The 12,720-nt window shown below is 41.1% G+C and overlaps 2 protein-coding genes across 2 annotated transcripts; both read left to right on the top strand.

Annotated features, from left to right (window-relative positions):
* Positions 1-461: 461 nt before the first annotated feature.
* On the top strand, positions 462-1,619 carry LOC306827154 (acyl-coenzyme A thioesterase 2, mitochondrial-like; the record flags this gene model as incomplete). The annotated part of the gene is made up of 3 exons (XM_079348823.1): positions 462-476; positions 665-889; positions 1,011-1,619. 3 exons carry the CDS (start codon positions 462-464, stop codon positions 1,617-1,619), a joined length of 849 nt encoding a protein of 282 aa, XP_079204949.1.
* Positions 1,620-6,085: 4,466 nt separating this feature from the next.
* LOC306826262 (uncharacterized protein) lies at positions 6,086-12,487 on the top strand. The gene is made up of 8 exons (XM_079347462.1): positions 6,086-6,174; positions 6,863-7,319; positions 7,564-7,751; positions 7,950-8,551; positions 10,024-10,034; positions 10,551-11,021; positions 11,182-11,384; positions 11,538-12,487. Exons 2-8 carry the CDS (start codon positions 6,863-6,865, stop codon positions 12,123-12,125), a joined length of 2,520 nt encoding a protein of 839 aa, XP_079203588.1. The 5' UTR covers positions 6,086-6,174; the 3' UTR covers positions 12,126-12,487.
* The last annotated feature ends 233 nt before the right edge of the window (positions 12,488-12,720 follow it).

Here is a 12,720-nt window from a genome sequence, read left to right as displayed (position 1 = left end):
AACACTGTAACAGTATGTGAAACATTTTGGATTTAAATAGTTATCAGATGTTCATGGATGCTTGCCTCATTTTTAAAGTTTTAAATAAACTTATTCCTCCTCCCTTGATGGATTTTATCAGTAAAAAAGGAGTAATCGAGTAAACACCAGAGCATTGACCAGAAGGGACTGCAACGTTCAAAGGCGCAGAACTAGAAAAAGAAAACGAGAAACTAGAAAAGCACGGCATTAAACATTGTCTCTCTTTTCTTCCCTCCATCTTTTGAACGAATTGTCAGAGGTGCTTGCACAGTCCTCTGCACACTAGAGAGACGCGCAACCGAGTAAAAAGGAAGTTTAAAATTGCTTAAAAGTTCAAAATGTAATGTTGGCAAAAAGAGGGAAATAGGAAGACATAAATGTCAATGTTAAAGTTCTTTAAAATGTGGAGGTTGCGAATGTTCAGTTATATTAGTTTAATCATGGTGTTCGTCTTTGTAAACTATTATTGAAGCAAAATAAAAAATATTTTTCGAAACATGTTAACAGGTGTGTGTGCGTGTGTGTGTGTGTTTGTGTGGTGGGGGGTCTTTATTGAGCCTATCTCTCCTCCTTACTGCAGCCTGTTGTGTGTAACACTGGGCTCTTGGATTAGTCCATTAATTTCCAAAGGTGTTAAAATAAGGCACTGTCAAAATTACCACAATTGCCGCACGTTTTCCCCGCTGTGTTGGATCTGTACACTTTCGGTGGAGGTTTGTCAGAGAAGAGAGCCTCTCTGCTGGCTAACCGAGGATTTGTTGTTCTGACTGTCACGCTGTACGGCCACGACGACATGCCCAAGAAAATCAAAGAGGTCCATCTGGATTATTTTGAAGAATCAATAGAGTTTTTAAAGGGGCAGAATAACCAAGGGGCAGTAACCTTTTGGGGAACATTTTTCATTCACTGTCCAATCTCTACAATAAAGGCACAAAATAAAACTCGTTAAGAAGCAATACACAGCTAAAAGTCTGTTCTTTTTTCCACAGGTGGGCAGTAAAGGAGTCGGTGTGATATCCCTTTCAAAGAGTGGAGACCTTTCCCTTTCAATCGCTTCTGACCTGCCGGGTGTTGAAGCCACAGTGTGGATCAACGGCTGCTCTGCCAACACAGCATTACCTCGTCACTATAAGAACAGCCAGATACTTCCTGCGTTAATGTTTGACGTGAGCAGGATGATTGCCTCTGAGTCAGGAGCTTACCATGTTAAATATGTTACTAATGATCCTCTGCTGGGGAAGAACAAGAACACCCTGATCCCTGTTGAAAGAGCAAAGGGACGTTTCCTGTTTGTGGCCTCAGAGGACGACTTGAACTGGGACAGTAAGGCGTACACAGAAGAGATGGTGGAGAGGCTGAAGCGTCATGGGAAGGACAACTTTGAGATGTTGTGTTACCCTGGAGCGGGACATTACCTGGAGCAGCCTTACGGACCGTACTGCCCCTCAGGCTTTCATGGCCTTCTGGGTAAACCAGTCCTATGGGGGGGTGAGTCCAGGTTCCATGCAACAGCCGAAGTCCACCTGTGGAAGAAGATCCAGGAGTTCTTCAGAGCTAATCTGAGCTGTGATGTTACAGAGACTAGAGCAAAGTTATAAAAATGACGGTTCACAAACAGATTGGCAAATAATAATAAAAAAATGATAACGTTTTTTGTTAATGAATTAAATGGTTTAATGTTCAATTATTCATTGATTGAATTATGTATGAACAGGTCATGATAGATCACAACATCATGCAGGGGAGGCACACGAATTTAACATTTCTTTAATTGTACAAATGGGTGTGATTACTGACGCCATGATAGATGAAATGGGAGCCCTGGTCCTATTAGAATATTAGGCCTCTTTCTACTTATACTTTGTGTTTACTGCAATAATGTATTGCTGAATAAAGGTTTGATCACCAAATACAAAGGAATGATTAGATATCTATCGTATGAATGATTGTTGTTGTTATATTATATCAGTTATTATATCATGTTTTACTTCAAGTGTTTCAATCTAATTGTTTGAGATTTTAGTTCAGAGGTTAAAGGTGTTCTGTGAAGAGGGCTTGCAGAAGTGAGTGCACATTCCAACAGGTGTTTTTGGCCCTTTAAACTGACTCACTCACCAAATCAAACATAGGTTTAGTTTAAGGCCCTGAACAGTTAATTACTCACCCACTTTTATAGGTTCAGTGGGCCTTGATAGTTAATCACTTAAATGGTTTGTTGCTTAAAAGGAATTGGTTACTAGACTAGATGTCTGCTTGTGATAAGAAACAGGCCAGGTAGGATGTGTCTTCCCCTACAGAAGGTGAAAGGATTCGGGATGCACCAATGAGAGAAGGGGAACCACTCATCCGAAGACGCATAATTTGGAAGTTGCCCCAATCGGAGGATGGAAACCGCACATTCTTGAATGAATAATTTGGTTAGATAATCTCTGTCTAGTGGATAAAAGGGTTCAGGGAAAGATAGTCAGGGCTCAGACTTCGTGAACTGATCCAGCATCTGTCTGTTGTCAGGGACGTGTGGTTTGAACCCAGAGACTCTGTAAATTGTATTCTTGATTCATCAGGTTAATAAATTGTGTTAACCTGAGACCTGAAACGTCTTCCTGTCATCCCTATCTTCTCAACAACGAGCACGTGGAAAAATTAAGGTAACTAAATTACCTTAGTAAGTCAGATTACTTTTATGACATGTTGAATAGAACAAATAGGTGATTTCCTAACAGTCCCAAATTGACTTTTTCATGAAGTGACAAACCTTCATGAAGCTGCTGCCGAGCGCCAGGTGTTTGTTTGATGAGCCCGTTCAGGTGAAGGTGGCCGGCCTCAGGTCCAGACAGGTGGTCACCATGAGAGCCAGATCCACTGACGAGAAGGGAGTGGTCTTCAGCTCCTCGGCCACCTACAGAGCTGATGGAATCATCTGCAATGATTGGCAGATTTTGAAAGTTTGCCCTTGTGTATAAAATTGTTTGTTAACTTTAGATGAAAGGTGTTCTTGAAAATATGTTGACATGAAAAAACTACTTTTACAGCATTTTAAACATATATTTGGGTAACCTGAATAATTTCAGTGATTTCTAAATTTTAAATTTGACTCCATCTTTTCTTTCCTCTGTCATGATGCTTCTTGTGTGAAGCTCTTTGAAATTCCTTGTTGTTGTAATCTGCAATATAAATAAACTTGCCTTGCCAGGCAAAATCAGCGGGGTTCATTGCATTTAAAGAGACACACACGCCAAAACAGAGCCTTCTGAAGGAGCTGGTTTCTACAGGATCACAAACCTCCTCTGGTGCTTGATTCATGTTATATTTGGACCAAAGCACAGCACAGATGTTTCATTTAGAGCACAGAAGAGTGTTTGAGAAGGGGGACAATATGTCCTCTTTGACAAACATTCAGGGTTGCTGTAAAAACGTAGTATAATCAGTATGGTATCTGAACAGAGGGGGCAAAGACCTGAACTGAACTGTCCTTTCTCCTCTTTTTCTCTTGACATATTGACTGACTCAGACGTCAGCAGGGGTGGGACAAAACATCGCTTTAGCAATATATCATTATCTTCTTGAATTTGATCAGACTAGGAACTATGTGTTCATAGACAAATTAGGTTAAGATAAAACTACAACTGTTGACTTTAGAAAACAAACAAACAAACGTATAGCTTACCCCCTGAGTTCCCTCAGGGTCCAGACGCTTCCCCTCTGTTTTACTTGCCAAGAAAATGAGATTGTTATCAACACTTTATATCATTGCAATGGTTTGACACCTTTGATTGTTTAAGGAATGCAGGATGATATATGTGGTGGCGCCCTCAGTAGCAGTACATTTTCCTCTTTAAGGTCTAAACAGTCAAGGAAATAAGTCAGTTTTAAGAGGACAAGTTTCCTATATTTCTCCCTTGTATAGCGGGCAGTCATTTTAAAATGTCATGACTTTGGCTCCCCCTGGTGGTAATATCAACAACATCAGCGCTGATACGTCTCAGTAGAAACAGCAGCTTCACAAAAACACTTACAAATCTTAAAACACATTTGTCTAACACTGGCAATAAAACTGCACAAGAAGGAACCATTTTGGATATGCTGATAATTCAAATGATGTCTTGTATTCAGTTTGATTAATTCCCTATTTATGCTGCTGTATATATTTCATTGGCAGTCCTGTCATATTTTATCTGAAGCCTCACTGTGATGGACGGCTGCAGCCTTCTCCTGCAGTAATGATCCATTAAGGTCTAAAAAAGATAATTTACTGCTGCTTCACAAACCTGCAGCAGACCTTTACTGCCACCCACTGGTCACATACAGCACAGCATTTAGTTTACATTTAGATCAAACATTACCTGAATCTGAAAGGTAGATTAATCACCTTTAAAAATCGTCTGCTAAAGATGTTTGCTAAGGGAGGAAGCTCCTCAGTAGGAAGACACCAAGTGTGGACTAAATCTGCCCCGAGATGCCCAAGGCTCATTGAGTCTTCACTGTCACATGGAGGTCTGGGACAGGGCCCGTGGGGCGGTGCCTTCTTGGTGGCTGGCCCCCCATCTGTGGAATCAACTGCCTCCCCCACCAGAGAAATGAACTCCCATCAAAACTCACCTTTTTTCCTTGGAATTTCAAACAAGTCAAACAAGTGGAAACAGACCCCATACACTCAGCCGCGGTATGTATCTGTATGTTTGCTCGTGCATGTACAGTAGGTGTGTCTATGTATGAATGTACATATATGTACAGGTATTCTATTTTTGTTTTCTTTCATCTTAAATATCTTTCTCTGTTGGTCTGTAAAGCACTTTGGTCATCTTTTGTCTTGGTATATTTTATTGCATATAGTAAAGGTTCTTTTGCAAAAGCGTCAATCAGCAACAAATGTCACATCAGTCACGAATGCATCAGGGCAGAACATATTTATACACCCATCTGTGGATCCTTGAATTGGCTGCGGCTTATTTTTAGAGTTGATTTTGAAATTCTACTTATGACTTTTAAAGCTTAAAACGGTTTTACCACAAATTATATACATATATATTTAGTTTATTATTATTATTGTAAGTGTAAGGTATGTTATTATGTTATTATGTTATGCGAGTTACCTGGTTAAACAGTGTATAGCCATTAGCGGCAGCTTTTATTTTGAAGGGGTTCAAGGAAGGGAAGTGTGTGGTTAAGCGTGTGTGCTGTGTGTTCGGCTGTGTGCAGCAGTAAAGGAGGAGACGTGTGTTCATGTTCATGTGTCTTCCTGTTATGGCAGGCTGTCAATGCTAGTGGTATGTCGAACACGATTCTCTGTGTATCAGTTGTGTCTGGTGTACGTTTGGGATTGTGGGGGGCATATGGTGTTGAGGCTGTGAAGTTGGGTGATGCAATTATTTGCTCTGACAATTGTGTTCTGGTGGCAGGTTCCTGTTTTTGTACATTTCTTGCATTTATGCTTGTTAATTTTGTGAAACGAGGACGTTTCTTTTCGGAGGAGGGGAGGTATGTAAGGTATGTTATTATGTTATTATGTTATGCGAGTTACCTGGTTAAACAGTGTATAGCCATTAGCGGCAGCTTTTATTTTGAAGGGGTTCAAGGAAGGGAAGTGTGTGGTTAAGCGTGTGTGCTGTGTGTTCGGCTGTGTGCAGCAGTAAAGGAGGAGACGTGTGTTCACTTCATGCCCGATTCCGTATTTCTTTATTTTATAGTTTAATAAGTATAGGCGTCATAAAAACCGCTCGGTTACATAAGCTATTTTATTATGTTATTTGAGTTACCTGGTAAAGCAGTGTATAGCCTATATCGGCAGCTCTTATTTTGAAAGGTTCAAGGAACGGGAGAGTGTGGTTCGGGACCCGTGTGCGGCAATAAAGGAGCAGACGTGCAACGTTCAACTCTATGAAGACTCCGTACTTTATTTTATATTTTCCCTTGTGTCATTGGTCTTGGCTCCTGCTCGTCTGTCAGCTGTTTAATGTCATTCATTGATTAAGCAGGAACATGTTGTACCTTTTAGATAACAAAAATAAGAATCTGATCCAAGTCAAGGGTTCAAAGGCTGCCATCAGTACTGTGTGAGATGTTGTTCCATTGAAAGCTGACTGCAAGACGAGGACGCCAGAGATAAAACAAAAACAAAAGAACAAGCGCAAACAATTTATACTTGGACTAAAAGTGAGTAACATTTCAGACTTTTTTTTTTTTTAACTTATACACAGAAAGTAGAAAAAAACAACTTTCAAGCTGTCTCTCTCTGTTTTGAAAAACATATTTCAGTCAAATGATTATAAATAGTGTTTCTTTGACCAACAGTTTCCATTTTTTTCACTTTGGAAAGAACCGACAGACTGACAGTAAATGTCCCAAATGTGTACATGTTAAAAGAAAAAAGTCTGTCATCTTCAGATTCTTTGGGAAATAAATACATTCCTCAAGTTTACCATTAATACAATTAAATCTCTTGTGTCCTTTAGGAGAAAAGTAAAGCCAAATGTAAACCCCAAAATACAATCATGTTATGTTTGAATGAAAGAGTGAGTGAAGTGAAGGAAGCAAAGATGACACTTTTTTAAAACTTTTTTTTTTTTTTTTTTTTTTTAATGGTGATGTAAAATTAACCTTTCATGTGAAATATGCTGAGCCTCAGGTGCGTACAGAAAGCTGAGTGCAAACTAGAAAAAGTAGCTTGAGCACTAAATTGTTTCCTGTGCTCACGAGAACATTTCACACCATCATCACAGAGTATTGTGTCTGCACCACAGGTTTTGTTTTCTGCCTAGCTGGACTGACACTTTGTCATGCTTTTCTTTGTGAGACAAACAATGATTCTTTGGTGAATGAATTTTTTTGTCTCTTTGAGTAGATGTCTTCTCAGATCAGACTGAAGCTGCTGCCGAGCGCCAGGTGTTTGTTTGATGAGCCCCTTCAGGTGAAGGTGGCCGGCCTCAGGTCCAGACAGGTGGTCACCATGAGAGCCAGATCCACTGACGAGAAGGGAGTGGTCTTCAGCTCCTCGGCCACCTATAGAGCTGATGGAAACGGGGAGATCCACCTGGACAAAGAGCCGTCGCTCGGCGGCAGCTACACTGGAGTTGAACCCATGGGCCTGCTGTGGTCCATGAAGGCGGACACTTTGCACAAAAGGTTTCAAAAAATAAAATCAACTAACCCGCATGTGGTGACGTTTTCTGTGCATGAGGAGGAGGAGGAGGGCAGGATGTTAGCAGAGGAGACCAACGAGAGACTTGTGATGGGAGACGGGGTCAGCAGGATCCCTGTCAAAGAGGGGAACATTCGGGGAGTCCTGTTTACTCCCCCAGGTACAGTAGGAGGCTTCGAATAAAAGAAAGTGTTTAAAAGAGTTAACTTGATGGGATGTCATAGTCCCTATCTGAGTATTAAGACTGAGACAAATAATTAGCAACTTACCTTTGCTAATAGTGAGGAGTAAAGTAAAATTAAAAGTTATTAAAAGTCACATGTATACAATGAGTGTGAAAAGTTTACCAACCTTAAGGGTACCAGTATTACACACAACTGTAACTCTTATTTCTCATTGTCCAGGAAAAGGTCCGTTCCCTGCTGTGCTGGATCTGGGCACTTTCATGTCTGAGAAAAGAGCCGCTCTGCTGGCCAACAAAGGCTTTGTGGTTCTGACAGTAGCTGTGTACAATGACGACACGGCAAAGGTCAAACAGATCCATCTGGACCATTTTGAGGAAGCAGTTGATTTCTTAAAACGACATCCGAAGGTATGTTGTTTGAAATGCCCTTTAAAGACCCTTAATCATCAACAAAATGTGGGAGTGTCGACTAAATCTAGATGAATTCATTCAGACAATATTTGAATAGTTTTCTGATGTAAGAGTAGGCTGTATGTAGTTGAAGTAAAATATGACAAGATAAGGTACATTGAATGACTTTGCTTCTTGTTTTCCTGTTTTCCTCAGGTGGGCAGTGAAGGAGTTGGTGTAATATCACAATCAAAGGGAGGAGACATTGCTCTCTCACTTGCTGCTTTTGTGGCGGGTGTTGAAGCAGTAGTGTGGATCAACGGCTGCAGTGCCAATGTCGCCGTTCCTCTTTTCTACAAAAAGCATCAGATCCTCTCTGCGTTATTGTTTGACCCCCGGAAGGCCATTCGCACTGAGTCTGGCGCCTACATTGGTAAGTTTGGTGTTAATGATCCCCGGGCAGAGGAGAACAAGGGCAGTCTGGTTCCTATCGAAAGAGCAAAGGGGCGTTTCCTGTTTGTGGCCTCAGAAGACGACTTGAACTGGGACAGTAAAACTTACATGGACATGATGGTGGAGAGACTGAAGCTTCATGGGAAGGACAACTTTGAGCATTTATGTTACCCTGGAGCGGGGCATCACCTGGCGCCGCCTTTCGAACCGTACTGCCCCTCCAGTTTTCATCACTTTATGGGTAAACCAATGCTATGGGGGGGTGAGTCCAGGTCCCAGGCAGAAGCTGAAGTCCACCTGTGGAAGAAGATCCAGGAGTTCTTCAGGACTCACCTGAGATGTGATGCTCCACAGGATGAAGCCAAGTTATAGAGCAGAATGATGGAAAATAGATCCAGAGCAAATCCTGATAAGATGGCTGTAAATGAATCTTGAAGTAACCATGTTTGAAGGGTAAATGATTTGCAAAGATTTGACAAATTATGTTAAGATAAAACTACGACTGTTGACTTTAGAAAACAAACAAACAAAAAAAAAAGCTTACCCCCTGAGTTCCCGGTTTTGCCACAAATCATATACATATATATTTAGTTATTTATTATAATTGCATACATGTGAGTAACACATTGTCATTGGTCTTGGCTCACTCATGTGGCTATGCCTCCTGCTCGTCTGTCAGCTGTTTAATGTCATTCATTGCTTAAGCAGGAACATGTTGTACTTTTTAGATAACAAAAATAAGAATCTGATCCAAGTCAAGGGTTCAAAGGCTGCCATCAGTACTGTGTGAGATGTTCCATTGAAAGCTGACTGCAGGACGAGGACGCCAGAGACAAAACAAAAACAAAAGAACAAGCAAACAATTTATACTTGGACTAAAAGTGAGTAAGATTTCAGACTTTTTTTTTTTTTTTTTTTGTTTTACATGTAAGGCGATGCTGCACACACTAAAGCCAAGTTATAGGTGCGGAGATGTTGATTGGAGCGCCACGATCAATCTGAGGAGCTTAAAAATGAAGCAGATATAGAAACAAATGTGCCGCACAATCAAGCATGATAAAAGCTTCATGGTTGAATTTTTGGCCACTTAATGTAGCTGCACAGGAGATTCAGATACATACTTGAAGTTATGCATAGTTAGGGGTGCTTCCATGAGTGACAGCTAGGAGGCGCTATCTTTGAGTCACTAACTGAGTCCCTGAGTCAGATATTTTTACAGTATTCATTTGTCTCATGTCTTAATTAAACCGACAATCAAATCTTTGATCAAACATTTCTGATATTAACTCGTCAACACTAATAAGCTGAATTGTTATTTACACACTAAACGATCCCTGTTAAAGCAATAGTCTTCAGATAAATCAGTGCATATAGGGATTATAATAATGGGGAGCAGGGTTTGTGAGATGGGCTGTAATAAGAGTAAGGATTTGTTCTTATGTGATTTGAAAGCATGATGTAAAGTGTTAAAATGTGGAAATCAATAAACAGTGGATCATGTTGATGTGAGACGTACAGTTCATCTTTTTTCATCTACTGCAAAATGCTCTGTTTTAAGTTTCTCCTCCAGACCAGCAGGTGGCGATAGTGTACCTGAGAGCTATTGACCAAATCATATAGAAAAATAAAGAAGAGTTTCCATTTCACTGCCAAACATGTAAGTCACATTGTTTTCAGCTTTGCACGAAACGAACTCAACCCTGAAGACTCAAAGACACAATTCAGATTCATGTTTTAAACTCGGACACGCCAAGATCTAATGCACCAAACTGTCCTGCTGCACTCTGGGAAAAAAAGAGTTCACCAGGTGTGACACTGACTGATCACTTCACATCAGCTCACTGAAAGGTAAATTAAATTAAAACATCCAGTCCATTTCAGAGAGGTGTGAACAGAAACTCTCTTTGAATGAGACAATATGACGTATTATGACGTATTATGACGTGTTTACGTTTGACACAAATCTACTGAATCTGAACATGCACTTTATTGTAACGACCTGATTAATGAAGCCAGTAAGTAAGCAGCCCCACACCTGGATCACAGACTGCATGATCACGTGACAAAGACTTCATCCACTCTTCATTGGACATAAGAAGACTTTGGAAATGTCAATGTTAGAATTCAAGTTTGACATATAAATCCAGAATTTAAAAAAACTGAGCTGTGCAAAGAAACAAACAGGAACTATAAAAGTCTTAACATCATAGATTAAACAAAATAATGGAAACAACATGAGAAGGAGATGCTTTTAAGTGCTTGTTACTACTTTCTGTACAAACGTCTCTATTTTATTTTGTACAAAGTCAACATCATAGATGGATCAATTCAGTTAAAATATCATTTCCATAAGGTCTCCATAAGGATCATTACATGAAGACAAGATGGCCTCCCAAGTCAGGTTGAAGCTGCTGCCGAGCGCCAGGTGTTTGTTTGATGAGCCCGTTCAGGTGAAGGTGTCCGGCCTCAGGTCCAGACAGGTGGTCACCATGAGAGCCAAATCCACTGACGAGAGGGGGATGGTCTTTAGTTCTTCGGCCACCTACAGAGCTGATGGAAACGGGGAGATCCACCTGGACAGAGAGCCGTCGCTCAGCGGCAGCTACACTGGAGTTGAACCCATGGGTCTGCTGTGGTCCATGAAGGCGGACACTTTGCACAAAAGGTTTCAAAAGAACAATTCACTGAATCCTCACGTGGTGAAGTTTTCCGTTGAGGAGGAGGGGGGCAGGATGTTAGCAGAGGAGACCAACGAGAGACTTGTGATGGGAGACGGGGTCAGCAGGATCCCTGTTAAAGAGGGGAACATTCGGGGAGTCCTGTTTACTCCCCCAGGTATGTCTCCGTCTGTGTCAGGCTTTAATTTGAAAAGTGAAATATTGGCTTTTTATTATAACCTTTTATAGTCAAATATATCATGCACTCAGTGAACACATGCACAGTTTTATACTTCCACTATTCCAATCAGAGCGGCTGTGTTTTCTTCTTTGTCCAGGTGAAGGTCCTTTCCCCGCTGTGTTGGATCTGTACACTTTCGGTGGAGGTTTGTCAGAGAAGAGAGCCTCTCTGCTGGCTAATAAAGGGTTTGTGGTTCTGACCGTCGCGCTGTACGGCCACGACGACATGCCCAAAGACATTCAACAGATTCATCTGGATTACTTTGAAGAAGCCATTGAGTTCTTGAGAAAACACAACAAGGTGATATGTGCCTATGTGTAATTTTTTCAAACAAACCAAGGAGATGCTAACACTGTCGATGTATTAATCTGAAGTTGTGGTTTAAATAGTCCGCTGCATGCCCAAATGAGTTTTTCTTTTAAAACAGCTAATTGTTTGTGTGTTCTTCCACAGGCGGGCGGTAAAGGAATTGGTATCATCTCTCTTTCAAAAAGTGGAGACCTTGCACTTTCAGCAGCTATGTACCTCTCTGGTGTTGAGGCTACAGTGTGGATCAATGGCCACTCTGCAAATACAATTTTCCCTCTCTACTATAAGACGAGCCTTCTTCACCCTGCATTACTGTTTGATACACGCAGGATTATCCCGTCTGAATCAGGGGCCGGCATCGGCAAGTACGCCATGAATAATCCTCTACTGGAGGAGAACAAAGCTTCTCTGATTCCCATTGAAAGAGCAACGGGACGTTTCCTCTTTCTCACTTCAGAAGAAGACATGAACTGGGACAGCAAGTCTTGTATGGACATGATGGTGGAGAGACTGAAGCATCATGGGAAAGAGAACTTTGAGAGCATTTGTTTCCCTGGAGCGGGGCATTACCTGGAGCCGCCTTATGGTCCGTACTGCCCCTCCAGTTTTCATGGGCTTTGGGGTCAACGGATCAAATGGGGCGGTGAGTCCAGGTCCCATTCTGCAGCTGAGGTCCACATGTGGACTAAGGTCCAGGAGTTCTTCAGGACTCACCTGAGCTGCAATGAGTAGATAAATAACAAGGCCTAAGCTTCAAGTTAACTAAAAATATGGAGACGGCGTACCAAGCCAATGATTTAACTTTGGATTGATCATTAAACATGTCATGAATGGAAAAGTAAATGATCACAGCCTAATGCAAGTTGTATCATCTCTACACACACAGGTAAGGGTTAAAAAAAAGGGGCGCACGGCCCATTTTTACAATATTTATTTAAGATTAAAATATGAAATGTACAAGCCCAAACTTGAAAAAGAAATATTCTTAAAGGCTGAATAATGGAAATCAGAAACCCAAAATATTAATAACTAGATAACTAATAAAGTCAGACATCACAAGGTGTGTACGTCTCTATAATAAAAATAAATCTGAACTTTTCTGTCTCTTCTTTTTCTCCCACACCCTTCAGCTCAATCCCGTCACTTACCTTGCTGCAGCCACTAGATGGCGACACATTTTTCTGTAAACAAGCTTGTCTGCCAGTGACGGGGACACAATACAGGGACACAATACAGGGACAGTAGAAAAAAAAAAAAGTCCACTTGGAATAAGAACATTGGTTTTGTTGAAACTGTGCCTACTTTATTTAGACATCAGGTTGGGCAA

This window comes from Symphodus melops, assembly GCF_947650265.1.
Source record: "Symphodus melops genome assembly, chromosome: 7".
NCBI lineage: Eukaryota > Metazoa > Chordata > Actinopteri > Labriformes > Labridae > Symphodus > Symphodus melops.
This window is presented reverse-complemented; position numbering and strand designations above follow the sequence as displayed.

What these genes read in the sequence shown, in the direction of transcription:
- LOC306826262 (XM_079347462.1), top strand. Translation starts at nt 6,863, where the DNA reads ATGTCTTCTCAGATCAGACTGAAGCTGCTGCCGAGCGCCAGGTGTTTG. An exon ending in TCTTAAAACGACATCCGAAG is followed by an intron (nt 7,752 to 7,949) that starts GTATGTTGTTTG and finishes TGTTTTCCTCAG; the next exon opens with GTGGGCAGTGAAGGAGTTGG. An exon ending in AGTCCTGTTTACTCCCCCAG is followed by an intron (nt 11,022 to 11,181) that starts GTATGTCTCCGT and finishes TTCTTTGTCCAG; the next exon opens with GTGAAGGTCCTTTCCCCGCT.